Here is a 27,715-nt window from a genome sequence, read left to right on the forward strand (position 1 = left end):
CGCCGCGCCAGCAGAACCTCCCCTTGCGGGGAGGGAGATGTAGTGGTGGCGGAAGGAGGAGCGGCAGTGCCAGCTGCGGCCACCTGAGTGACATTGGCGGCTTTGGAGGCGGGGCAGTTCAGGCGTGGCACCGCACACCGTCCGCCGATCAGAAGCTGCGGTAGGCAGCCTCCTCAAAGGTGACGTCAAACCGCTCATCCATGCACCCCTCCTGGGCCAGGCGAACACAGACTTGACGCCGGAAGGGGTACACATGGCAGAGACTGGACTCCCTGAGGCCACGCGGGATCAGCACCACCGCAGACCTGACCTCCCCCAGTTGGTGAAGGTGGGGGAGGAGGAGCTCACCAGGAACAAAGGGTGGGATGTTGGATAAGACAAACCTCTCCACGATGGCCTCAAGAGGATCCGCCGCCAGATAGGTCCCACCTACGGTGAGCCCCCTGGCCAGGGCCAGGTGCACCACCCGCTCGGGCCTCAGGAAGAACACCACCTGCCCATACGCACGCAAGGCTGCAACAATGGCCGAGGGGCTGACAACTCCGGCCAAAGCCTTCCTGCATGTTTCTACAGTCATCTCAGGGTGAATGTAATTCTTTACCCCCGTGACCCTGGTCAGGAGGCAGAATGGTGACCGGGTCGCGGGAGCAGCGGAGGCCACAGACGCAGTCACTCCTGCATAGGCCTTCTTGGCGGCCCCGCCACTGGTGACATTGTCGCCTCCATTGCTGCCCCCGAGGGCCCGGCCACCGGTGACCCTGCAGCAGCCATTGGGGGATGAGCCACACCCACCCCGAGCCCTGTCGGTGGTAGCAACAGCGTTTATAAAGGGGGAGAGGGGGAAAAGAAGGATTACCCTCTCTCTCCTGATGGTGTGTAAAGACAGAAGGGGAGGAGAGAGAAAGGGGAAAAAGACAGGGAGGCACAGAAGGGGAAAGGGTAATGGGTGCAGGGTGGGTGGATGTCGCTGGGTAGAATGGAGCTACAGCTGAGACCAATCAGGAAGCACAGCCTGGGGATGGGTGTTGACCACTTGTACTTAATGTTCACTATTGCAAATAAACTCCCAAGAATGTCTCCCTGTCCATGGCTCCTTGTTCTGATGAGCAGTGTCCGTGTTGCTCAGATGTGAAACCTTTCTGCACAAGATAAAGGCAGGTGTCCCAGTCCAGGGCCTCTTCCCTGTGCTTTGTGCAACCTTCAGACCAAAGTGATGGTCCAGCCTCACACTCATCTTCAGCATCTCGATGATCTGCTCCACCAAGTTGTGAGCTGCAGCATGAGCCTCATTATACCGTCACTCTGCTGCAGTCTGAGGCTGCCACATGTCTCCTGCAGGTAGCCCTTGTCCCCGAGGAACCATCCTGCAGTTCCTGTGGACCCTGGAAGACTTCAGGGATCTGTGACTGACTGAGAATGTAGGAGTCGTGCACACTCTCTGGAAACCATGCACACACCTGCAGGATATGTTTGTGATGGTCGCACACCAGCTGCACATTCAGCGAATGGAAGCCCTTGTGGTTGACATAGTTGACCGTGTATTGCAATGGAGATTTGAGTGCCACATGAGTGCAGTCAATTGCACCCTGCACCTGTGGGAAACCCGAGATCTGGGCAAATGCTCTTGAATCCTGGCTGTCTTGGTCCCGGGCAAAATGCACCAAGTTGTGTGCCTTGGCGAAGATGGTGTCCGTGACCTCATGAATGCATTTGTGGGTGGAGGCTTGTGATTTCCCAGGTCATCTGGCCCTGAAAAGAACCACTGGCGTAGAAGTTTAGCGCCGTGGTCACTTTCACAGCCACTAGCAGTGGGTGCCCTCCATGTCCATGTGGCGCTAAATCCTGTAGCAGGTGGCAGATGTGACCGTCCAGTTCCCTAGACATGCGCAGTCTTCGGCGACCCTGGTTCTTGGTCACCTGCAGGAATGAAAGGCAGTGTCTATAGACCCTGGGTCTAGCTCGGCACTGACCAGCAATGGCTCGTTGTGGTTCTTCGGTGGAGTGTATGGGATCCCCAGGCCCCCCTTCTTCCAGAGGGTGCTGCTCCTCCCTCTGCACAGCCAGGAGCCTCAGTTGCTCTGTCCTCCGACGCCTTCACTTTCTGTAAGCCACAGGGCATAAAGCTAGTTCATCAGGCTCCATGCTCCTGATGTACTCCTCCTGCTGGATGGGTTAGCATGGGTGTAATAAGAATCTGTCTTGGTTAAGTCTGAAGGCCCCTTAGTGCATCCCGGAGAGTGCTGGCCACCACTTGGATGGCCAGAGTTTAGTGCACTGCATGGCTACCCAAAACCCCACCCACCTTTGCCCCACTCCACCTGTCCAATTGGCGGCAGCTTTGCCCATTGGACCGTAGGCTGTGCTCTCAGCTCAGGCACAGGCAACCTCCAAACTTGCACTGCAAGGCTGCACTGTTAGCTTGAACCATGAGGGAAACTGGTCCAAATTGGGATGATGACATTGCAAGGGGCTGTGAGTGTCTCCACCAGTGACTGCTGCACGGCCAGCTTTAGGAAGGAGATTGTACAACATGCCCAATTGTCCGACTGTTCTGCAGTCAACTAAAATGCTCATTACTTTGCAGTCTGTGCCCGAGGGGTGAAAAGCTCTGGAGCACTTGGTGGCACTTTAATGCCTCTGCGTTGCTTGAGTGGGCAGATAAGCTAGAGGCCCGACTCCAATCATATCCATGTGGTTGCAACTGAACTGTCTCAGCTGCAGAGGAATGGTCACTTTATACAAGGTGTCCCTAATGCGTGGCCACTTCCCTAGCCCACCCCCATCTTGCACGTGCTTGTGTGCTACCTTCAGCCGCAGGGCAGACCTTGCACACCACCCCCGGCAATGCACCAATGCACCTCAACCTTGAAGTCCAACAGGCAACTCGAGCGAGCGCTTCCCAACATTACTGCGTACTCACCTCCGAGTTCCCCTCAAAGTGCAGCCCTTCAAGTGCACACCTTTTATACATTGTCGTGAAACACGTCGGCATGATTGGGCGGATGATCCAGCAGGAGTTGGGGGTGATTCCAGTGGCTTATAGTGAAGTGCAGATTTATTACAATAACATTCCCAACGTTTGATGGCAGGAAACACAACCTGCCATCAGCAGGCGAAGCAGGCAACTGCAAACTGGTTTCAGGACATCGTGAAACCAATTTTTGGCGTTCTTGCCGTATTGTCTGCTCAGACCCAACAAACGCGTCCGACACCAGCGGGCACAGAAAATCCCGGCCATAGAGTAGGAGAAGTAGAACAGCTTGAATCCCAAAGGGAATGAAATTTTTGAATGTATTCAAAAACAGTTTTTCTGGAAGAATATGTTATTGAACCAACAAAAGAACATGACAAAATAGAATTAGTGATGAGTAATGAGCGAGAATTAGTCAAAAATTAACAATAAGGGAACACCTAGCTAACAACTAACAGGAGGTTTGAGTGGGAAAAGGGTGTGTCACAAAACAAGGTTTTACATTTAGGTTAGGCTGGTATTGAAGTGCTGATATAAAATTGACCACACTAGACTGAGCAGAATTGTTAACAGATAAAACTACAAATGAACAGTGGCAGGCGTTCAAAGAAATGTTTAGTTCAATACAAGACTAAAGCTCTAATTGTATAATTAAACAACCTTGACCAAAAAAAGGCGAGAGATGCTATAAAAACTAGAAGAAAACCCTGATACAAATTTAAAGAATAGTTAAAATCCCATGGGCTTGGAGAGATATAAAGCACAGTAAAGAGATTTAAAGGAAGTAGCCAGAGCTGCAAAAAGGGGAGACATGAAGATGCTTGTGAGGGGTATTGAGGGCAATAAAAAAGCTTTTTACAAATATATTAAGTGAAAGAGGATGACTAAGGGTAACTAATGCTGAACCAAAAATCTTCTACACATATCTCAACTCATTCATCCATCACTCCGTGCTTATTGACTGAAATTAGCTTCTAGTCTTCTACCAGCTCACATTTAAAATTATTATTGTGTTTAATCCCCTTCTTGTCTTCATCCTTCCCTATTGCTGTACTCATTCCAGTCCTACAGCTCTCTGAGAACTGTGCTTTCGTACAACTCTGTCCTTTTCTGCATTCCCCATTCCCTCCACCCTATCGTTGGTGGCCATAAATCCAGCCATCTAGGCCTTAAACGCTGGAATTCCTTCTCTCTATCCATTATTCTCTGTCTTCAGCTTTAAAATTCGCATTAATACCTATCTCTTTGACCAAGCTTTTAGTTAGCTCTCTAATACCTCTTTCTTTGTCTGTGTCTGTTTTCAGCAGCATAGGAGTTAGGATTAGGAGTAGGCCATTCAGCCCTTCGAGCCTGCTCCACCATTCAATAAGATCATGGCTTGTCTGGTTATGGTCTCAACTCTACTTCAGTCTGATTTCATTTCTGTGGAATCTTTTTTTACATTAAAAAGGTACTAATCAAATGCAGCAAAAAACCCTTTAAGGGTCATATGGACTCAAAATGTTAACTCTGTTTTTCTCTCTCCACAGATGCTGCCAGACCTGCTGAGTTTTTTCAGTATTTTCTGTTTTTGTTTCAGATTTCCAGCATCCGTAGTGTTTTGCTTTTACCTAATCAAATGCGGGTTGTTAACTTTGGGTGGACATACCAAAATTAAAATTCCTTCCCCAAAATAAACAATAATGATTGTAGAGATATCCATGGAATGCCACTCTACAAGGTTTTGAACTTGTTAATCATTTCCTAAAACATTTGTGTTTTCTAAAACAATTCCTGTAGTCTGAGAACCTGATAATAAATCCCGTTCTTTAAATAATCCTCAGGCCCTCTGTAATAATGTTATGGAACTGAATGGATGTATAAAATGATCAAAAGATTAATGAGATGTTCAATGTTATCACGATGGATTAAATTTTGCTGGGAGAGCTGACTTTCCCATAGAGTTTCTCTGGGCTTTTGCATAGCAGGATGCTGTCAGCAGGCCATGTAAATGGTGGGCACCATCTGCAGATTATCCTGACATATACTGTATCACAATATATGCAATTGCAAGGAAGTACAATTGCAGTGATACAGAACAGCAATCAGACCTCATTTGAAATATTGTTTTTAGCTAGGGGCAACCCACCTAAGAACAGTGGCTGGATTCTGATTAAACTTGGGTTCTAATTCTTAGAGGACATTAAGAAGTGATCTGATTGAGGTATTGAAAATCAAGGTAATTGACCTGATGAGGACAGACTCTTCCCTCTAGTGAAGGGATGCAGAATAAAAGGAAATGGAGACAGAAATTGAGATGTGTTATGCCCATTATTTGAGTGTAAAATTGAGGCAAAGCAATGAGCTGTCCTGCACCCAATTTGCACAGGTTGATCCCAATGATAATGTCATGGGGCAGAATTTTCTGGCTGGCGGGGGGAAGGAGCGGGTGCAGGCGGGCGTGGACACGATCACCGCCTGCGATTGGGTCCGCACCACCGTTTTATGCGGGCGGGCCAACTAAGGCCCGCCAGTGTGAATCGCGGCTCCCGAGGACAGTGGGAGTGGGCGGGCGGTGGTGGGACTGCAATGACCACCGGGTCCACTGGCGACCCGGCAGCCTGTTTAAAAAACTGCTGCAGCCTTTCAAAGGCTGCGAATCACAGCCGGGGGAAGGGCTCCCCAGAGCGCTGCTGGTGAGCAGGCCAGGCAGGAGGGTAGGGCAGGGGGGCACTGTGTCCCTCGTTTTTCTGATGATTGCCTTACTGCCCTTCTCGAGGAGGTGGCAGCACGGTGGGAGGTCCTCGTATCCCAGGATGGGAGGAGGAGGCCCCCCCACATGACCAAACGTGCCTGGGAGGAGGTGACGGAGGTGGTGAGCTCCCGTGATGTGGTGCGGCACACCTAGGTCCAGCGTTGCAAGCGCTTCAACAACCTGTTGCGCTCAGGAAGGGTGAGTTACCATGTTGGCATTGGTCACTTAACCCAGCTGGTAGGCTTTCCTCCCTGGTGCCCCCCCCAACCAAGTCTGAGTGTAGTGACTGCATTGAATCATTGACAGCATGTGTCCTTCGCTGGGTGGGCCAGCAGATATTGCCCATGCTGAGGTCACCCTGAGATGGTGGTGATGAGATGGGTTCTGCACCCGCTGAGACCCACATTACTGTTTTGTACCTGGAGGAGCTGCACCGAGGCACAGTGCTGGAACTTGAGAACGTGTCAAAGTCAGGGTGTTGACATGCTGGGAGGGGAGCTTCAGGGTGGTGCGGCACCAATCGATCTGCTGCCCTCTGTGCTCCATGTGCTTGCTATGGAACGTTAGACCATGTGGTGCTTAATGTGATGTAGACAGCATTTGGCCAAGGGCATGGGGGGTGGTGACAGGCCTAGCATATTTGTGAGTGTTTGGCAGCAGCGGGGTGAGGAGACACTGGAGCCCTGCAATGTCCCACTCTGGTTGGGGTGGGCCGTCCGTGAAGAGAGTCCAGGTACAAGTTGCACTAATCAATGCTCTTCTCTCCTTTTCAGGAGAAGAATGCACATAATGCCGCCAAGCAGGTGAGGACTGGCGGAGGGCCGGCACAGTTAGCGATTCTCAGCCGCTTTGAGCAGGAGGCCCTAGATTTGGAGAGGTGCCATGCACCCAGGTCCACCGATGTTGGTGAGGCTGGGGTGCCACGGGCAGGTATGTTAGCCCAGCAGTGAGGTCACCATTGTTCTCCCAGCAGCCATGGCACTGCTGAATGTTCAGTGATTGAAGTTTGCAACATGGCCTGACCATTGCTTATGGAAGGATGAGCGCATAATGATCCAGGGGACAGGAATGCACATTGACATTGTCTCCACGTTAACTGATCCAATGTCATAGAATCATAGAATCATAGAGGTCTACAGCATAGAAAAAGGCCCTTTGGCCCATCGAGTCTGCGCCAGTCAAACAAGTATCTAACTATTCTAATCCCTTTTACCAGCACTAGGCCCATAGCCTTGTATGCCATGGCATCGCATGTCCTTGTTCTTCCTTTCAGCATCAGCGGAGCAGGGCCAAGAGGAGAAGCAGCAGATGCCCCCTCTCACACCTGAAGTCTCACCAGCGTCACGCCATCTCTGCCAGGCAGGCACCAGCGCGGATACTGGCACCTCGGTGGGAATTAGAACATCAGCTAGTATCCCAGGCACAGCAGTGAGGGCACTTCACAGTCACTGGAAGAACTGGCAGAGACAGAGACTCCCCATGGCGCCAGCAGTCGGACTCCAGGGGACCAGGCACATGCTCAGTTGGTGCCTGATGATGTAACTCTGGAGTCGTCCACGATGCAGCAGGTGCAGGAAATGTGGCCGGGTGTGTGGGAGCATCTGGGGGAGATACATGAGGCTATGCTTGGCTTGGTGTCTGGTGGAAGATTCTAAGCGGACTCTCGCCAAAGCAATGAGCCACCAAGCGCCATGCGTCCTCCATGGAGACAGTGGCGACTCTCGTGGAGAGCCTAATCCAGGAGATCCATCAGAGCTTCCTGGGGATGCGTTCGGACCAGCAAGCCCTCACATTGGCATTGACCTCAGCTGGTCAGTGTCATTGTGGAGATGGTCTGGGCACTAAGTTTCCAAACTCGGTGCCCATCCATCCACAGTGAGCAGGGAGGTCCGAAGCAACCTCACGTTGGCGCAGCAGCTGCCTGTCATCTCTGCGGGCTCCTCTCAGGGCGCTCCGGATGAGGGCAGCAGCTTCTCTGTCTCTCTGCCAGTGACCGTTGTATCCAGTGAGGCTGCGACGACTGGGGAGATGCCGGCTGTGGAACTGGCAGCTCCCTCCCAGGCGGGGCCATCACAGGCTCCACGGGCCAGAGGGTGACCGCCAAGGTCACCGAGGCCAACAGGACAGCAGAGTCAGCAGACTGTCTCAGATGCCACTCCCAGTGAGGAGTCAGCATGAAGACGTAGCACCCAAAATCATAAATATAAGGCACCTTAGGCACACCACGGGTTTATCACTGGTGCTTTTGTGTTGGCCTGCAATGAGGTCTTTGGGAGTTGGTGTGATGTTTAACATCTTTGTCATTTTGTTTCATTAAGTTTCTTTGTTTGTAATATTAAATTCAGACATGTCACCATGGCTGCGGGTGCCTCTTTTCTTCTGCAGGTGGATTGGTTTCCAATAATGTTATGAGTGATTTGTGGGACATTCAGCTTTCTTAACAAGGACCTTACTTAATGTTCCTATCCAGGCAGATTTTGTACTTAGGTCTCAAATATGGAGCCTACAGCCCAGGCTTGTCCTGGAGGTCTACATGTGGTGTGCTAGCTGAAGGTTCATTGGATTAAAGCTTCCCGGGTGTCGCTGCCTCCCTGGAGTATGCCCGGGTCAGTGTCTACCCCCTCAGCATTTCCTGTGCGTGCTCATCCTCAGAATCACTGCTGGACTCATCGTGTGCAGCCTCAGCCAATGTGTCTATGTCTTCATCGTCCACATCATCCCCCATTTCCAGCGCAGCATGCAACCACTATCACCAAGACACAATCTGGGGGGTACTGGAGTTCACCCCCTGAGCGGTCCAGGCATAGGAAGCGCATCTTGAGAAGGCTGATGGCTCTCTCCACCACAGCCCTTGTGGTGTCATGGCTCCTATTGTAACACTGCTCAGCTTCTGTTCTTGGATGGCAAAGAGGCATCAAGAGCCACCTTCTGAGGGGATAGCCCTTGTCACCCAGCAGCCATCCATCCAGCTGGGCTGGAGCACTGAAGAACCCCGGCACCTGGGAGTGTCTGAGGATGTAGGTGTCGTAGGAGCTGCCTGGGTGCCTTGCACAGACTTGCAGAATCTGCATCCTGTGATCACACACTATCTGCACGTTCATGGAGTGGAAGCCCTTCCTGTTGACGAAGGCACTGGGCTCACCTGCTGGCGCCTTGATGGCCACATGTGTGCAGTCTATAGCACCCTGGACGCGGGGGAGGCCAGCAATGGCCACGAAGCCTCTGGCTCGCTGTGTCTGGCTTGCCTGGTCCCAACGGGAGTGGATGAAGGTCAATGCATGTCTGAACAGAGCGTCTGTGACCTGCTTGACACAAGTATGGACAGCTGATTGGGAGACACCACAAAGATCACCCACCGAGCCCTGGAAGGAGCCAGAGGCATAGATGTTGAGGGCAACTGTGACCTTCAGAGCCACTGGCATGGGGTGTCCACTCACACAGTTCGCGGAGATCTCAGGCCCAATCATCTGACAGATATAGTTGACTGTCTCCCTTAAGAGATGGAGCCTCCTTAGGCACTGCACCTCAGACGTATTGAGGTAGCTGCTTCGCCGCCTGTATACCCTGGCAACAGGTTAGTGGCATCTTCTGCAGCCACTTCCGCCTTGGGCTACCTCTTGGCCCTGCACCCCTTGTGCCTGCGCCTGACCTCCCAAAGGTGGCTCCCCTAGAGGCTGAATGTGCTCTCCTGGCCTCCTCCCCCTTCTAGACCTCCCTTCCTTCTCAGAGGAGGTGCCTTCACTGGGGAGTTCAGCTCCCATTCCCAGGCTAAGGGAAGGATTCCTGAAACCTGCAGGCCCAGAAAAGATTCCTCACTGCAGAGTGCGGAAGGATGTGAGTCCAGACCAAGTAGCTGGTATGTGTCTTGCCTGCAGATCACACAGGCAAGTATCAGTAACTTTGAAACATCAATATTTGACACTCGCCACCCCACTGAGCCCTCGTATCCCGCCCGTGGACGAGGTTTAGACAAATGTGTCCTCCCCACCTGTCCATTGCGCCCGTGCACCGACCTGAAGGTTGCACGGGCACCGAAAAATTGCCGTCGATTGGTGCCTCAAGGGCCTTAAGTGGCTGGTTAATTATTGGTGGGCGCACATCGGAGATCAATGCGCACCTGCCCAACGAAATATTGCGATAGCGTGCGGTGGCATCGGGGCGCTCGCCCAACGTCACTGCACGTCATTTTACACGCATGCGTGCAGGGCCCGCCCCCGCACGCCAACAGGAAAATTCTGCCCATGGTGGACAGGCAGCTTATTATTGATGTCAGCACTCAGGCAAGCTGCTTGTGGAGGTGTGACCTGTACTGATAGTTTGCAATGAATACACTGATGAGATCCGAGGTTCAATTTGCAAAGATTTTTGGGCCCCTCGGTTTGGACAGTGTTGCTCATGTAACATCAGATTTGGGTGCAACAAGAGGTCCATACTGATATTTATGTCATACTTTAAGATAAGAGTTAAGGGGCAGAGTTCTTTCCTGATTTGCATCCAGATGCGTATGTAATCTGGGCACAAAGAAGTCAAAAAGGGTAAAAAGGTTATGGAAATTTGGGCGTAAATGACTTATGCTTATAACTACACTGAACCCAGGTATCTGCAATTCTTTAAGTGCTTCAATTGATCCCTGTGTCCAAACAGTGCGTCACCCACAAACCTGGCCAAATCCCCAGCAGACAGTTTCCTCCAACTGCCCTTATTTGACAATGGGGAGCGGTTCATTGCTGTGTGCAGAGATATTTAGACACTCAGGCAGGATTCCCACCTGGCAAGTTAGGCTAAAATTACCTTCAAAATTTCAATAATTTCTTCTTGACAATTCTAGGGGTAAATTAACTGATCATGACTGGATTTCTGGGGTGAGAGAAAGGAAACTAAATGGAATAATCAAGCGTAGCTCCTTCAACATTCTTCAGGAAACCACATTAACAGTGTCTACGGGTTAGAATGCCCTGCTGTCCTGGTCGATAAAAAAAAATAGTACAATATCAGGATAAGAAAGAAATAGGGGAAAGGGTTCTTTAAAATAAAGACTTATAAAATCACTGTTCATCAGTAATAGGTCATTGAGTTTCATTGAAACATTTCTTGAAATACTCCATGAAAAGTTGTTATGATTTCAAAGGGACTTACTGAAGGCCTGTGGGATCTGTGACACAAGCTGAGCCATTACGTTTTTCTTCTGATCTTCCACTTCCCTTATATTGCCCTGAAGTGCTTGAATTAATTCCTATTGCTTTAGGATGTGCAATCTCAGGTTTATTTTGCTCAAGTGACTCTGCTGGTGCGAATATCTGCTCTGCGGCAGCACTCTCAGGATAACTTGTCTCCAGTGTTCCCCTGCCATTTTCTCCAGCATCACTGTCAAGCAGTGTGATGTGCTTACGATGAGGCTCCTTTTCTGCATCGTCATTCCAGTTTGATACCTGAGCTCCATCTTGATTTTCGGCGTTCAAACCTGGGCTGTTGACTCTCTCACTCTGGGATAATGGTGGTTGATCTGGTTTGGATTTTGGAGCTCGATTGAAAAAACTTCCCAATTTCTGTCGAATTCCACCCTCAGGTTGGTTCAAACTATTTAATGGGAATGCAGAAATGGGTTCACTAGGTGTTGGTTTTTCTTGGGCTGAAGACTTCTCTTGATCCACAGAGCCCTGGGAAACCTTTAACAATGCAAGAAGAGAAGAGAATAGGTCAGTGCAGCTTTATGCTCTAAATTTAGTTTTTCATTGATTTAAATAGCGATTTGAAAATACATTACAGAATTCAAAATGTACATTACTTTTGCCAGGTCTGTGAACAGTTTAGTTGCAGACCCAGGGGGAGTCTGTTCATCAATCTTTCCATCTTTTGGACTCACTGCAGTCTGATTATCCTTAGGACTAGAACAAAAATATCATAAAACAAACACAAAAGCAAATATTATAGCAGACAAACGAAAGCCAAAGTAAAGAGAAAATCACGGAATAAAGATTTGAAGGAAATATTTTTAAAGCGTAAAATTGTATTAAATGCATTGAAATGCCAGCACAGCATTATAATGATCTGGTGTATAAAATAGGATTCAGTTCCAGAGTTTCATTTACTATCACCTTTCTGCTTCCTTATGGTGTAGATTTTAACGCCGAGGCCAAGGTAATATTTTAAAAATATTTTTTCTGTGCAACCCTAGTGGGGCAGGAGATATAGGAGTACTCCATTGGTCCCTGCAAAGAGCCTTTAGCTTCCCCATTCCTGGTCTTGTGCTCCCTCCCAGCTTCCAAAACTCCTGCCCAACACCAACATTATGCCTAGAGCTGTTTCCTTGTAGATTAGTTTTGGGTTGTTCTTGTAAAGACCGAACACAAGCTTGATGGGCTAAATGGACTTATTCTGTGTTGTAAACTTCTAATGGTTCTACAGTACAGTAACTTTTTTACCCTAGAAGCATGCTGAGGTATCAAACTAGGTGCCATAACTGAAATACTGGCAGGTGGCTGTTTATAATATCATTAGAATTTAAGAACATGTGAACATAAGAAATAGGAACAGGAGTAGACCATTCGGCCCCTTGAGCCTGTTCCGCTATTCAATAAAATCATGGCTGATCTGCTTATGTTTCGAATTCCACCTTTGCATCTACCCCCGATAACCTATCTACCTCTGCCTTAAAAATATTCATTGACCCTGCCTCAACTGCCTTCTGATGCAGAGAGTTCCAAAGTCACTCAACCCTCTGAGAAAAAAACTTCTCCTCACCTCTGTCCTCAAAGGGCGATCCCTAATTTTCAAATCCCCTAGTTCTGGACTCACCCACAAGAGGAAATATCCTTTCCATGTTCACCTTGTCAAGGCCATTCAGGATCTTGTACACTTCAATCAAATCACCCCTCACTCTTCTAAACTCCAGTGGAAACAAAACCAGTCTGTCCAGCCTTTCCTCATAAGACATCCCACTCATTCCAAGTATCAATCTAGTAAACCTAGTATAGTAGTTATTTTCAGCATTTTTAAAACTTAACTATATTTTTAACTTTTCAAAGGTTCAGATTTGGTATAATGGTGAATGTTAAGGAACTAGGAGTATATCAAAAGCGGATTTCACCCTTAATTGCACACCAGATGTAAGAAATCACATTAAAATATACCAAGGAGTGCCCATGGAGAAGTAAGACATCACACCAACCTTTTTAAAAATATACTAGTTATCAAGTACCAATGGCACAAGTGAAAAGTTTATGTGTTAGAATTTCTATGAGGGTTCTATCACTCCTTGTTGTAGCTTCAGCAGAAAATTGGAGAAAGCTGTGAGGTTAAAAAGGAAAGAATAAAGACTCACATTTATATGGTGTCTTTCACAACCTAGAGTAATAGTGCAAATGGCTGCTTCTGACCTTTCCTTGGGTTTCCTTGAAGTTACAATGGGAGATTGAGAGACCTGATGAGAAATTCTAACCTTTACTTTGCAATTTCTCTGAGCTTGTTATTTGTAATTACATTTTAAGTGATTATATTCATGTTTATGATATTGATACAAATTGTTAACAGAGGAATCCTTCCCTCCCAGTGTCAAAACCTCAGAGGATGAAACAGGGAGTGCCCGTGATGTGTCACATCTACGTTTATGATGCTTCTATGATGATTCAACAAGACATTCACTGTACTATCCCATTGAAATCAATGACCACAAGAATGTAGCCTTGCCAGATCGAGTTTGCACATGCAAAAGCAATAGTTATTCTTTCAGTAGGGGAGAGAAACAACCCAATGAAATTAATTAACATAATTGGATAGAACTTCTGTGAGATTCTCCTGATCTCCATCATTACTTTGGTAGATATTCTGGTTTTAATGGCTGTTTACATTGTTCCTTTTGTGTTTACGTCAAATTTCTGCAAAAGTCATGGTTGGTGATTGGGAGGACTCCTGTGGAAATTCTAACTTACCAAGTGACCAAGAAACATTTTTTAAAAATTACTTAAAATGCCATCAATGTGAAGGAATGTTCCAGGACAAAACTCTTATCCTGAAATTTCCTTATGTAAAATACAGTCCCATTAAAAAACGACATATTAAAACTCATTGAAAGGATGTTATTTCATACACCCTTCCTTTCACAGCGATCATTTTCCTGAATTCTGTAATCAATTCTAGAAGAAAAACCCTACACAGATCTATTATATTAATACAGCATTAAAGGATCAAATTACAGAGCAGTCACAGCAAAGGGATGAAGCTTTGAGGCCAATAGCTGTTTAATGACAGACTGGCAGCTATTTATTAGTTAGCTCAATGTCTCATATGTGAAAATCTATTACCTTTATTATGAGTCTTCAAAGCAAACTATTGGCAAGTTCTCACAAATGGTAACTGTTTCCTGAAATGCAAATCTAGCCCAAAATCAATCACCATTACATCTTTTTGACTTTAGGTTAAAATCAAATTAACTCTGCAAATAACTGCAATTCTGGTGCCACATACAGCACCCTTCTGTTGAATATGGGGACCACTTCCCAGTTGTTTTTTAACACTCCCACAACTTTTACGGTGATTTTAGAACATTTTAATGTTCATCCTGTGCCTGCAAAACAAGTGTTGCAGAATCTAATTTCTAGGCCAGTATTTCTACCTTAAAAGGCTGATGTTGTCAATATGAAGTGTATTACAAAGCCACTCTACCATGGTTACAAATGGAGTTGGGCTTAAAATGACTAAGCAAGATAACATTTTAATAGTGGTTCAGAGTAACAATAAAAATACTGCATCATTCCTGATGAATAACCTACACCTAGTTTCTCCTTATAAATGCAAATGGCCTTTTGTGTTTTGTCACATTTCAAAACTAATTAGCCTCAATCTAATTTGAAACAAGATAAATGGTTATTTGACACTAGCATCTGTGATTGGAGTAGTAAATTCGAATGCCCCCACATCACCTCCCATCTTTGCCAATTGCACAGAAATATCTGACTATTACCTCACAGGGATCTAATATTCTCTTATCACAGGGATCTAAGCTAATTTTAGTGCAGGGTTCCAAACCACTCTTACCACAGGGATCTAAAACACTCATCACTTGAGTACAAGATCCATCCTTAAAATTTATCTCAATGATTCATATTTTTATAGGTCACTAGATTGAATATTGTCTGTTCAAATCACTAAAGTTTTTTTGAAAACAACTTGGATTCTAATGGTGCAGTAGTTCCATTGCTCTGGCTTTCATTTTGTAGTCACTTTCATACATATCCATTAGAAGGGTGGATGTTCTTTCACTGACTGAAAATATTTTCTAACAAGGTATACATGAGAGCTTTGCAACCTTTTGTCAGTGTTGTTACCACACGGGCAGACTGATCTCTCACTTCCCTGCCCTCTCCTCCACATAGATCTCTCTCACTTGTCTGTCTCCTTCTCCATGTTAATAGGATCCAAGCTGGTTGATGAAGCAAAAACCAAGGCACAGAGCTTTTCTTTATTAAGAGAGTTTATTGACTTGTACAGTCTCACTACTCTCCTTCCACACAAACCGGTGTCCCAACTGTGCCCTATTTAGACGTGCTCAATTAATACCCATCATCTGTTTCTCTTTACTTTAACAATATAATTAACAATGTAATTGGACAAAACATTAACACTTCACATAGATTGATCTCTCTTACCTGTCACCTGCTCCATTCAGACTAAATACTCTCTTACATGCCCCTCCTCCACACGGATTAATCTCTCTCATTTACCTGGCCCTTCCTCCACACAGATTAATCTCTCTCACTTACCTGGCCCCTGCTCCACACAGATTAATCTCTCATTTACCTGGCCCTTGCTCCATACAGATTGATCTCTCTCATTTACTTGCTCCCTGCGCCACACAGATTAATCTCTCTCACTTAACTGTCCCCTCATCCACAGATTGATCTCTCTCACTTACCTGCCCCCTGCACCACACAGATTAATCTCTCTCATTTACCAGGCCCCTCCTCCACACAGATTGATCTCTCTCACTTACCTGCCCCCTGCGCCACACAGATTAATCTCTCTCATTTACCAGGCCCCTCCTCCACACAGATTAATCTCTCTCATTTACCTGTCTCTTGCTCCACACAGATTGATCTCTCTCACTTACCTGCCCCCTGCTAAACACAGAATAATATCTCTCATTTACCTGTCCCCTGCCCCACACAGATTCATCTCCCTCTCTTACCTTCCCCCACATCCACACAGATTAATCTCTCTCATTTACCTGCCCCCTGCTCCACACAGGTTAATCTCCCTCACTTACCTGCCTCCACATCTACACAGATTAATCTCTCACTTACCTGCCCCCTGCTCCACACAGATTAATCTCTCTCACTTAACTACCCCCTCCTCCACACAGATTGATCTCTCTCACTTAACTGCCCCCTCCTCCACACAGATTGATCTCTCTCACTTACCTGCCCCCTCCTCCACACAGATTGATCTCTCTCACTTAACTGCCCCCTCCTCCACACAGATTGATCTCTCTCACTTAACTGCCCCCTCCTCCACACAAATTAATCTCTCTCACTTACCAGGCCCCTCCTCCACACAGATTAATCTCTCTCACTTAACTGCCCCCTCCTCCACACAGATTAATCTCTCTCACTTACCAGGCCCCTCCTCCACACAGATTAATCTCTCTCACTTACCTGCCCCCTCCTCCACACAGATTGATCTCTCTCATTTACCTGCCCCCTCCTCCACACAGATTAATCTCTCTCATTTACCTGCCCCCTCCTCCACACAGATTAATCTCTCTCATTTACCTGCCCCCTCCTCCACACAGATTAATCTCTCTCATTTACCTGCCCCCTCCTCCACACAGATTGATCTCTCTCATTTACCTGCCCCCTCCTCCACACAGATTAATCTCTCTCATTTACCTGCCCCCTCCTCCACACAGATTAATCTCTCTCACTTTCCTGTCCCTTGCCCCACACAGATTAATCTCTCTCATTTACCTGTCCCCTCCTCCACACAGATTAATCTCTCTCACTTACCTGCCCCCTCCTCCACACAGATTAATCTCTCTCACTTACCTGTCCCCTCCTCCACACAGATTAATCTCTCTCACTTACCTGTCCCCTCCTCCACACAGATTGATCTCTCTCACTTTCCTGTCCCTTGCTCCACACAGATTGATCTCTCTCACTTACCTGCCCCCACATCCACAGAGATTAATCTCTCTCATTTACCTGTCCCCTCCTCCACACAGATTAATCTCCCTCACTTACCTGTCCCCTCCTCCACACAGATTAATCTCCCTCACTTACCTGTCCCCTTCTCCACACAGATTAATCTCTCTCTTACCTGTCCCCTCCTCCACACAGATTAATCTCCCTCACTTACCTGTCCCCTTCTCCACACAGATTAATCTCTCTCTTACCTGTTCCCTCCTCCACACAGATTAATCTTTCTCACTTACCTGCCTCCTCCACACAGATTAATCTCTCTCACTTTCCTGTCCCTTGCCCCACACAGATTAATCTCTCTCATTTACCTGTCCCCTCCTCCACACAGATTAATCTCTCTCACTTACCTGCCCCCTCCTCCACACAGATTAATCTCTCTCACTTACCTGTCCCCTCCTCCACACAGATTAATCTCTCTCACTTACCTGTCCCCTCCTCCACACAGATTGATCTCTCTCACTTTCCTGTCCCTTGCTCCACACAGATTGATCTCTCTCACTTACCTGCCCCCACATCCACAGAGATTAATCTCTCTCATTTACCTGTCCCCTCCTCCACACAGATTAATCTCCCTCACTTACCTGTCCCCTCCTCCACACAGATTAATCTCCCTCACTTACCTGTCCCCTTCTCCACACAGATTAATCTCTCTCTTACCTGTCCCCTCCTCCACACAGATTAATCTCCCTCACTTACCTGTCCCCTTCTCCACACAGATTAATCTCTCTCTTACCTGTTCCCTCCTCCACACAGATTAATCTTTCTCACTTACCTGCCTCCTCCACACAGATTAATCTCTCTCATTTACCTGCCCCCTGCTCTACACAGATTGATCCCTCTCACTTACCTGCTCCCTCCTCCACAAAGACTTGTGTCTCTCACTAATTTTCTTGTTCTTGTAACTCCTCAATACTGACACGTCTCCCTCTTACCTGTCCGTGTGACGCCCCCAGGCCATTGCACACAGTCCGCTCTCTCTGTCTCATTTGTCTGTCTCGGTAGCCATCTACCCTATTGCTATTCCTTTCTATTGATCTCCAAGTGCATATGTAACATTATCTTACATACTTCTCAATTCCTTTTAGTGTCAAGGAAGCACGGATCCTCTAACTTGCTGTTCAAAGTCCCAAACTTAACCTATTTTAGCAAAACAATAGTTCATTTATTTTCTATGTCCAGTAACAGTGCTTTATGAAAGCAGTTGACAGGCGGCTCTCGCATTTACCTTTCTGTCTCGGAAGTATTTTTCGTTGGGTTATCCTCCTCAACAGATTTATTCGAAGAAAACAGTTTGGAGAAGTTTTCCTGCCAGATACTTGATAGTTTAAATGCATTCATTTCTCCCTAAAAGATATAGGGAGCGGCGCATCTCTTACCCAGCCAACTTGTCATGCACACTGAGGCTGAGCAAGGAAACGTGAGGTTAGACTGGTCAGACTTGTAAGGCTGGGCTGGAATCACTCGATATTATTAATAGGCAAACACTGTGTAGGAGGAGTTTCTGTGTCTCAATTATGTCTTCATACATGTATCGCAAATTTGAGAGAAAGAAGAGATGCAGCAATTGTAAACATGTCAATAATTCCATCAGCATGAGACCGAATATGTAACATTTTAATATTTCTATTGGCAATTGACGTTTCAATTTACTTTGAATCCTCATTTCTTTCGTAGGGCTGTGTAAAGCTTCCTTGCTCTTTAACATAGCGTATAAGGATAACTTACTTTTCTCCTGCATTGCTGTTATTATAACACAATATCATAACCTAAAGTATCTTCACTGTTAACTGAACATCTAACCCTTCTGGAATTAAGTGTTAACATTCAATTATAAAGAAAGAACTTGCATTTATATTGCACCTTTCAAACCCTCAGCACATCCCAAAAGTACTTTACAGACAAAGAAGTACTTCAAAAGTAAGGTGAAGTCACTGTTGTAATATAGGGAAATACCAACATCTGATATAAGCATTACATAAACAATGAGAGTATTGATATAAATAGCTAGATTATCTGCTTTTGGTGCCGGAGCTTGTAGGATAAATATTAATCCCATTATACCAAGAGAACTCAACTATTCTAGTGTTGTGGGATATTTTATATCAGCTGAAGAGGACAGGTGAGATCTAAGTTCAAGATTTCATCTGAAAGGCAACAGGACTGATTACACTTCTTCAGTACTGCTCTGGTGTCAGCATAACTTGAAGTTATGTGTTCAAGTCTCTAAAGTGGGGTCTGAATCCACAAGCTTCTGGCTCAGAGGCTGCCACTGAATTAAGACTGACACCAGAGTATTAAATCAATTCATGAACTAAATTCTAACAATACAATGGTTGCTCTACTGATGCTGTACTACATAGAGATCAGATACTGTCCTTGGATCATTATGTAGCACTAAATTGAACAAATCTTCCTCTCTAGCTACTCTCTCAAACACGTTGAAACAATTATAAACAAACAGGCTATTCTCACTCTGCACTGGATTGTACACATTGGCTCACTTAATAGGCAAATTCTATTAAGCTGCAACTCTTCTAATTCATTTCAGTGTGCTGTACATTTGAGACTGAAAATATACACTTAGGGCTGGATTAATGGAGGCGACGGGGTCTTGCCTGCTGGCTGGGGAACCAGCGAGAGCTCCACGTTGCTCCTTTCAAGGAAGGTCCACTGAATTAGGTGCCACTCAGATGCTTAACTGGACAGTGGCATTGCCTTCCCTGGGATCAAAGACCCCTTGGTGGAACTCCCACCTGCCAAGAGCTGCCAGCCAATCAGACATCCACCTGGGGCCTAGGATTGTTGTTGCATCCCAGGCCAGAAGTAAGTGATGTCAGGATGGGTCATGAGTTGGGGGGTAGGCAGCAAAGGCAAGGGGGTGTTGCTCAGCCAGCAAACTTGCACACCCCTGATGCTTAGTCCCTCAATCAGGGACACCCCCCCCCTCCCCCCCCCCCCCCCCCCCCCCCCCCACACCCCCCCTCGGCTGGGGAGCCCACAACCAACCCTGCACAGATTTGCCTGTCGTGCTCTTCACATGGGTGAGCCCCCCTGCCCGCCACTGAATGAGGCCCTTACATGGGTATTAATTGGCCAATTATGGGCTTCAATTGGCTGCAGGGTGGGAAGTCTGTCCATGGGCCTTCCTGCCACAGAACTAATCGGGGTGGATGCATGGTTCCTACCCACCTCCCTCTTGCCTGATTAAATGTCCCCAACCACCAAAGTCGCCATGGGAGAGGGCATTAAATTCCACCCTAAGGATCAACCATGCACCAACCCATACTCCAATCAATCACTTCAACACCATTAATAGTCTTCTTGTCTATTCCAACGAGACCCTCTAAAATTCATAGCATGATCAAACAGAGTCAATATGGTTTTATGAAAGAGAAATTGACAAATTTCTATCAGGGTTTTTTGAGAATGTATCCAGTAGGGGAACCATTGTTTGTAGTATATTTGGATTCCCAAAAGGCATTTAATAAGCTACCATCCAAAAGTTTAATACACAAGATAAGGGCTCATGGAGATCACATGGAGTTAGGGGTAATATATTAGCTTGGATAGAGGATTGGCTAACCAACAGAAAGGAGAGAGTTGGGATAAATGGGTCTTTTTCTGGATGGCAAGCTGTAACTAGTGGGGTGCCACAGGGTTCAGTCCTTGGGCCCCAACTATTTACAATCTATATTAATGACTTGGGTTCAGGGATAGAAGGTACTATAGCTAAATTTGCAGATGACACCAAAATAGGTGGAAAAGGAAGTTGCAATGAAGAAATAAGAAATTTACAAATGGATATGGACAGGTTAGGTGAATGGGTCAAAATTTGGCAAATGGAGTTTAACGTGGATAAGTGTGAGGTTATCCATTTTGGTTGGAAGAATAAAAAGGTGACTTATTATTTGAATGAAGAGAAACTTCAGAATGCTTCAGCGCAGAGGGATCTGGGTGTCCTCGTGCATGAATCGCTGAAAGCTAGTATGCAGGTACAGCAGGTAATAAGGAAGGCAAATGGAATTTTGCCATTTATTGCTAAAGGAATAGAGTATTAAAATAGGGAAGTGTTGTTGCAGCTGTACAAGGCATTGGTGAGACCGCACCTGGAGCACTGTGCACAGTTTTGGTCCCCTTACTTGCTACGGTTCAGAGGAGGCTCTCTAGATTGATTCCAGAGATGTGGAGCTTGTCTTATGAGGAGAGATTGAGCAGTTTAGGCCTATACTCGCTAGAGTTTAGAAGGATGAGAGGAGATCTAATTGAGGTATATCAGATGCTAAATGGGATAGACAAAGTAGACGTGGAGTGGATGTTTCCGCTTCTGGGGCATTCTAGAACGAGAGGTCATAGTTTTAGGCTAAGGGGTGGTAGATTTAAATCAGGGATGAGGAGGAATTACTTTTCTCAAAGGGTCGTGAATCTGTGGAATTCACTACCTCAGAGTGCAGTGGGTGCCGGGGCGTTGAATAAATTTAAGGAGGAGATAAACAGATTTTTAATTAGTAATGGGTTGGAAGGTTATGGGGAGAGGGCAGGAAATTGGAGTTGAGGCCGAAATGAGATCAGCCATGATTGTAATGAATGGCAGGGCAGGCTCGAGGGGCTGAATTGTCTACTCCTGCTCCTAGTTCTAATGTTCTTATGGAATTGAGGGTTATATATTTTCAGGGATGGAGCATTGGTTAACAGGCAGGAAACAAAGAATAGGGATACATGGGGCATTTTCAATGTGGCAGGGTGTAACTGGCGGAGTGTGGCAAGGATCAGTTCTGGGGCCTTAGCTATTTACAATCTATATTAATGATTTGGATGAAGAGACAAAGAATAATGTATCTAAGTTTGCTGATGATACAAAGCTAGGTGGGAATGGAAGCGGTGAGGACACAAAAAGGCTGCAAAGAGATATAGACAGGTTAAGTGAGTGGGCAACAAGGTAACAGGTGGAGTACAAGGTGGGGAAGTGTGAGGCTATTCACTTTGGTGATAAAAATAAAAGAAAATAGTATATTTTAAAAAGGTGTGAAATTTATAAATTTTGATTTTCCAGAGAAACTTGGGGTACTCATACAAGGAACACAAAGTTAGCATGCAAGTACGGCAAGCAATTAGGAAGGCAAATTGCATGTTGGCCTTTATTGCAATTGGACTACAGTACAAGAATAGGGAATTCTTGCTATATTGTAAAGAGCTTTGATCTCCATATTTAAGGAAGGATATACTTGTCTTGGAGGTGGTACAGCAAAGGTTCATTTGGCTGGATCCTGGGATGAGAGGTCCTGGGTTGCTCTACGGTGAGAGGCTGAGTAAATTGAGCCCATTCTCTCAGGAGTTTAGAAGAATGAGAGGTGATCTCATTGAAATGCACAAGATTTTGAAGGGGCTTGACAGGATAGACACTGAGAGGATTTTCTTCTAGCTGGGAAATCTAGAACACCAGGGCACATAGAAACATAGAAAATAGGAGCAGGAGTAGGTCATTTAGCCCTTCGAGCCTGCTCTGCCATTCAATATGATCATGGCTGATCCTCTATCTCAACGCCATATCCCTGTGCTCTCCCCATATCCCTTGATGCCTTTAGAGTCCGGAAATCTATCTATTTCCTTCTTCAATATATTCAGTGACCTGGACTCTACGTCTTCTGTGGTGGAGAATCCTATAGGTTCACCACTCTCTGAATGAAAAAAATTTCTCCTCATCTCAGTCCTAAATGGTCTACCCCATATCCTGAGACTGTGATCCCTTGTTCTAGACTCCCAGTCAGAGGAAACATCATCCCTGCATCCAGTTTGTCCATCCCTGTCAGAGTTGTATATGTTTCAATGAGATCACCTCTCATTCTTCTAAACTCCAGTGAATACAGACCTAATCAGCCCAATCTCTCCTCATACGACAATCCTATCATCCCAGGAATTAGTCTGGTGAACCTTCACTACACTTTCTCTTTGGCAAGTATATCCACAGTTTCAGGGTAAAGGGTTGATTATTTAGGACAGAAATGAGGAGAAATTTGTTCACTCAGAGGATTGGAACTCTTTGGAATTGTCTGCCCCAGAAGGTTGTTTCTGGGTGCTCCATTGTTGAATATATTCAACACTAAGATTGATAGGTTTTTGATCTCTCTGGGAATTGGTATATGTCGAATGGGCAGGGAAGTGCAGTTGCGGCACAGAAACCATAATCGTATTGAATGGCTGAGTAGGCTCAAGGGGATGAATGGTCTACCTTTCCTCCTATTTCTTACATTCGAATTGAAAATTTAACCCTTCTGAAATTAGATTCAACGCTAACTTTATCAAGAAGGAATCTGCATTCAAACATAGTGCCTTTCACAGGATAAAGGCATATGAGGAACAAAATGGGTGAGCACCTTGGGAGAAGTGACATGATTGGAATTTTAAAAATTAAATATAAGCTGAGGTGATGTGGAAAGAGAAATTGGTGGACAGGGCCATGGATCAATAATGGGTAATTTTAAAAACGGTGATTGTAACATTATAAAATAAAGACATGCCATTAAAAAATAATATTTCAAGTTTCAGAGGGCCATGAATAGATGTTAGAAACAAACTGAAATTGAAGAAGAGGGCAGATGAGTCTATCAAGAATGATAAAAGGAGAATTTATCCGGTTATACCATTTGATAGTTTAGTTACTGGAAAATCAATAGCTCAGATTCTGCTTAATTTTCCATTGCACTCTCCTTGTCCCTATCTCTAAAAGGAAAAAAAGTAAACTGGAAATAAACATTTGATAGAATGCAAAATCCTCAGTTGGGTGTGATTTATGATTTTTAGCTTTGCCATTGCAGTAAGCTAGCTTATTATCTTTTTCTGCTAAGCAAACATACAAATAAAAATGTTATGGGTCTTGATTTCAAATTCAGTTCTATCCTCCTAAATTATATATAGATAAATTCATTAAGTCATTTTTTTAATGACTGAGCCACAATGGTAAATCAAAAATAATCTGGTGATATGTTCTGTTGTTTATAATAAACTAATGCACACTTTACTTTGTCAGTTTACAAAGGGAAAGTATTTACCAGAAAAGCTTTTGGTTCAGTGCTGCTATCTCAGTATTTGTAGTGTTGGGTTATTCATTTTGGTAGTAATAGAAAAGCAGAATATTTTTAAAGTATAAGAAACATCTAAATATTGATGCTCAGAGAGACATGGGTGTACTTGTACAAGGAACACAGAAAGTTTGCATGCAGATACAACAATTTTTTTTTTCACTGTGAAATCTGGAACATAGGGGTACACCTCCAGGATAAGAGATTGATCATTTTGGACTGAGATGGGGAGAATTTTCTTCACTCATAGAGTTATGAATCTTTGGAATTGTCTACCTCAGAAGGTTGCGGATGCTCCATTGGTGAGTATATTCAAGTCTGAGACAGATTTTTGATCTCTCATAGAATCAGGAGATACCAGCTGGGAAAGTCAGGTTGAGGCAGGTCAGCCATGTTTGTATTGAATGGTGGTGCAGACTCGAGGGGTAGCATGGTATACTCCTGTTCTTCTTTCCTATGTTCTTATATTTCAATGACTGTGGTGTGAATCCTTAAGAAAGAAATAGACACTGGTGCTTTCTTACAGCAAAGGAGAGCATGGAAGCTGTGTGATATTGCAATGAAAATAATAGTGTACAGTAAAGTCCTGCCATTTGCAGGGGTTACATTCCCAGGAAACCTCGCAAGCAGCAACATCACGAACAATGAACACGTTTTTCAATGGGACTCAATTAGATAGGTTCCAGTAAATTGTGGTGCAGTACCTATATATGACTTATGGGGGAGCCTCTGAGCAACAGAGTACATCAGTGAACATTTCAAAATTGTTCGGGCTGCACTTCAGCCCCCAGAATAATGATAATTTGACCAAACAAAATGCCTCAATTGCCACTTTCCTTTTAAAAAATAGCGCGTAGGCAAGAAGACGAGCTGCTGCGTTTGCCTCCATGTTGGGAAGTTTCTTCCCGCCTGGATCAACACACGAACACTCAGCACTGGCCAAAAGCCCAGGGGAAAGAGGAGAGATGAAGAAAAAACGTGGATGAGCAAACATTGCTCACGCGATGGGCGATGCAGGGTACAAAGTTGTTATGTTCCTTCTGTTGGGTCGCTTTGCTCGTGAACATGGTTGCACGCTAATCTACTGGCGTGAGTGGGTAAACAATATACTGCAGATGCAGAGACCAATGTGAGATGAAGCACACGCTGTTTAGTAACACAAGTAACAGAGCATGAACACATGTGTGCTTCTCAAATCAGACCCTATTCTAAACTACTGGCTCAAAGATTGGTGTGGGAGATTCATGGGGCACTGGCACCAGTACTGGGGAAGGACAGGGAGCTGTTCCTTTGGGACAGGCTTCATTTGAACCATGCTGGGACCAGTGTTCCGGCAAATCGTATAACTAGGGTTGTAGAATATAAACTAATTAGTGGGGGAGGTTGTTCAAATTGAAGGGAAGTTTAAAAAATCAAAAAGAAATGAGAGAGCAGAGGTGCAGGGTAGTGAAGAAGCAAACTATAATCAAAGTGTGACAGGAAGGGGCAGAAAATATATGCAGAAGAATGTGGTAGAAATTAGAACCAGAATGAGTAATAATGGTAAAAAGTCAAAACTTAAGGCTCTTTTTCTGGATGCACACAGTATTTGTAACAAGATAGATGAGTTGACGGCACAAATAGAAATAAATGAATATGACTTGATAGCTATTACAGAGATGTGGTTGCAGGGTGACCAAGACTGGGAACTCAATATTCAAGGGTATTCGACATTCCAGAAAAATGGGTAAAAAGGAAAAGGAGGTGGGGTAGCTTTGTTAATAAAGGAAGGGATTAGTGTGGTGGTGAGTAGTGATATAGGAGCACTGGATCATGATGTGGAATCAGTTTGGGTGGAAATAAGGAATAGCAAGCGGAAGAAGTGGGGGAGTTGTCTATAGGCCCCTGAAGAGTTGCCTCACTGTAGGGCAAAGTATAAATTGGGAAATCATGGAGACGTGTAAGGAGAGCACTACAATTGTCATGGTGATTTTAATTTGCAAATTGACTGGACAAGTCAGATAGGCAGAGGTAACATGGAAGATGAATTTGTAGAATGCATCAAGGATTGTTTCTTGGAGCTATATGTTGTAGAACCTACCCAGGAACAGGCTATTTTAGATCTAGTAATGTGTAATGAGGTGGGATTAATAAGAGATCTCGTAGTTAAGGACCCTCTAGGGGGTAGTGATCACAACATGATAAAATTTCAAATTCAGTTTGAGGGCGAGAAACTTAAATTAAGAGCAATTGCAGAGGTATGAAGAAAGGGTTGTCTAAAGTGGGCTATGAAAATAGACTAAGGGGAAGGTCAGTGGATAAGCAATGGCAGACATTTAAGCAGATATTTCATAACACTCAGTAAAAATTTATCCCGGTCAAAAAGGACTCGAAGAGAAGGATGAACCACCTGTCGTTAACAAAGGTGGTCAAGGAGATTGTCCAATCAAAAACTAAGGCATACAAAACAGCGAAAACTAGTGGTAGGCTAGGCGATTGGCAATTTTTTTAGGAAACTGCAGTGGATGACTAAAAAGCTAATAAATAGGGAGAAAATTAAGAAAGTAAATTGGCAAGAAATATAAAAGCAGAAACAGCAAGAGCTTCTACGGGTATATTAAAATAAAGAGAGTAGCTAAAGTGAGCGTGAGACCCTTGGAGGATGCCACTGGAGAATTGATAACACGGAACAGGGAAATGGCAGATAATTTAAACAAATATTTTGCATCAGTCTTCACCGTGGACAACACTATAAACATCCCAAAGATATCAGGTAAACAAGGAGCTAATGGGAGGAAACTAATGGTAATAGAGGCAGATAAGTTGCCAAGGCTTGATAGCCTGCATCCTAGGGTTTTAAAGGAAATGGCTGTAGAGATAGCAGAGGCATTGGTTGAAATATTCCAGAACTGTCTGAATTCCAGTAGGGGCCCAGCAAATTGGAAAACCGCAATGTGGCACCTCTGTTCAAGAAGGGAGATAAAAAGCAGGAAACTATAGGCCAGTTAGCCTAACATCTGGAGTTGGGAAAATACTAGACCCCATTGTTAAGGAAGAAATAGCAGGACATTTAGAAAAGCTTAACACAGAGTCAACATGGTTTTCTGAAAGGGAAATCATATTTGACAAATTTGCTCGAGTTCTTTGAGGATATAACAAGCAGAATTGGTAAAGAGTAACTGGTAGATGTAGTGTTCTTGGGTTTACAGAATACATTCCATAAGGTCCCACATTACAAGGTTATTGCACAAGATAGGAGCTCACAGCATTGGAGATAATGTATTAGCATGGATTGAAGATTAGTTAACACACAGAAGACAGAGTTGGGATTGATGGGTCTTTTTCAGGTTGGAAAGATGTAATTAGTGGAGTGCCACAAGGATCAAGCCGAGGGCCTCAATTATTTACTATCTATATTAGTAGCTTGGAGGAGGGGGCAGAGTTTAATGTATCTAAATTTGCTGATGATACAAAAATAGGTGGGATGGCATGTTGTGATGAGGGCATAAGGAATCTGCAAGGCGATATAGATAGGTTGAGTGAGTGGGCAAAAACTTGGCAGATGGAGTTCAATGTAGGACAGTGTGAGGTCATGCACTTTGGTAAGAAGAATCAAAAGGTAGGCAATTATTTAAATGGAGATAGACTCCAAAAAGGTGCAGCACTGAGGGATCTGGGTGTTCTTGTGCACGAAACACAAAAAGTTAGCAGGCACGTTCAGCAAGTAATTAAGGCAGCAAATGGATTTTGGCCTGTATTGCAT

General features: G+C 45.1%; 1 protein-coding gene across 1 annotated transcript in view; it reads right to left on the minus strand.

The window, feature by feature from the left end:
* The window catches only part of LOC144691869 (uncharacterized), a 147,349-nt gene extending 129,091 nt beyond the window's left edge, over positions 1-18,258 (minus strand). The window contains exons 1-3 of the mRNA XM_078560445.1: positions 18,123-18,258; positions 11,491-11,590; positions 10,842-11,371 (exon numbers count right to left, since the gene is read on the minus strand). Coding sequence (XP_078416571.1) covers positions 10,842-11,371; positions 11,491-11,590; positions 18,123-18,235 — 743 coding nt within the window. The 5' untranslated portion in view covers positions 18,236-18,258. The remainder of the gene's footprint in view (positions 1-10,841; positions 11,372-11,490; positions 11,591-18,122) is intronic.
* Between the last annotated feature and the right edge of the window lie 9,457 nt (positions 18,259-27,715).

This window comes from Cetorhinus maximus, chromosome 16 (assembly GCF_964194155.1).
Source record: "Cetorhinus maximus chromosome 16, sCetMax3.hap1.1, whole genome shotgun sequence".
Classification (NCBI taxonomy): Eukaryota; Metazoa; Chordata; class Chondrichthyes; order Lamniformes; family Cetorhinidae; genus Cetorhinus; species Cetorhinus maximus.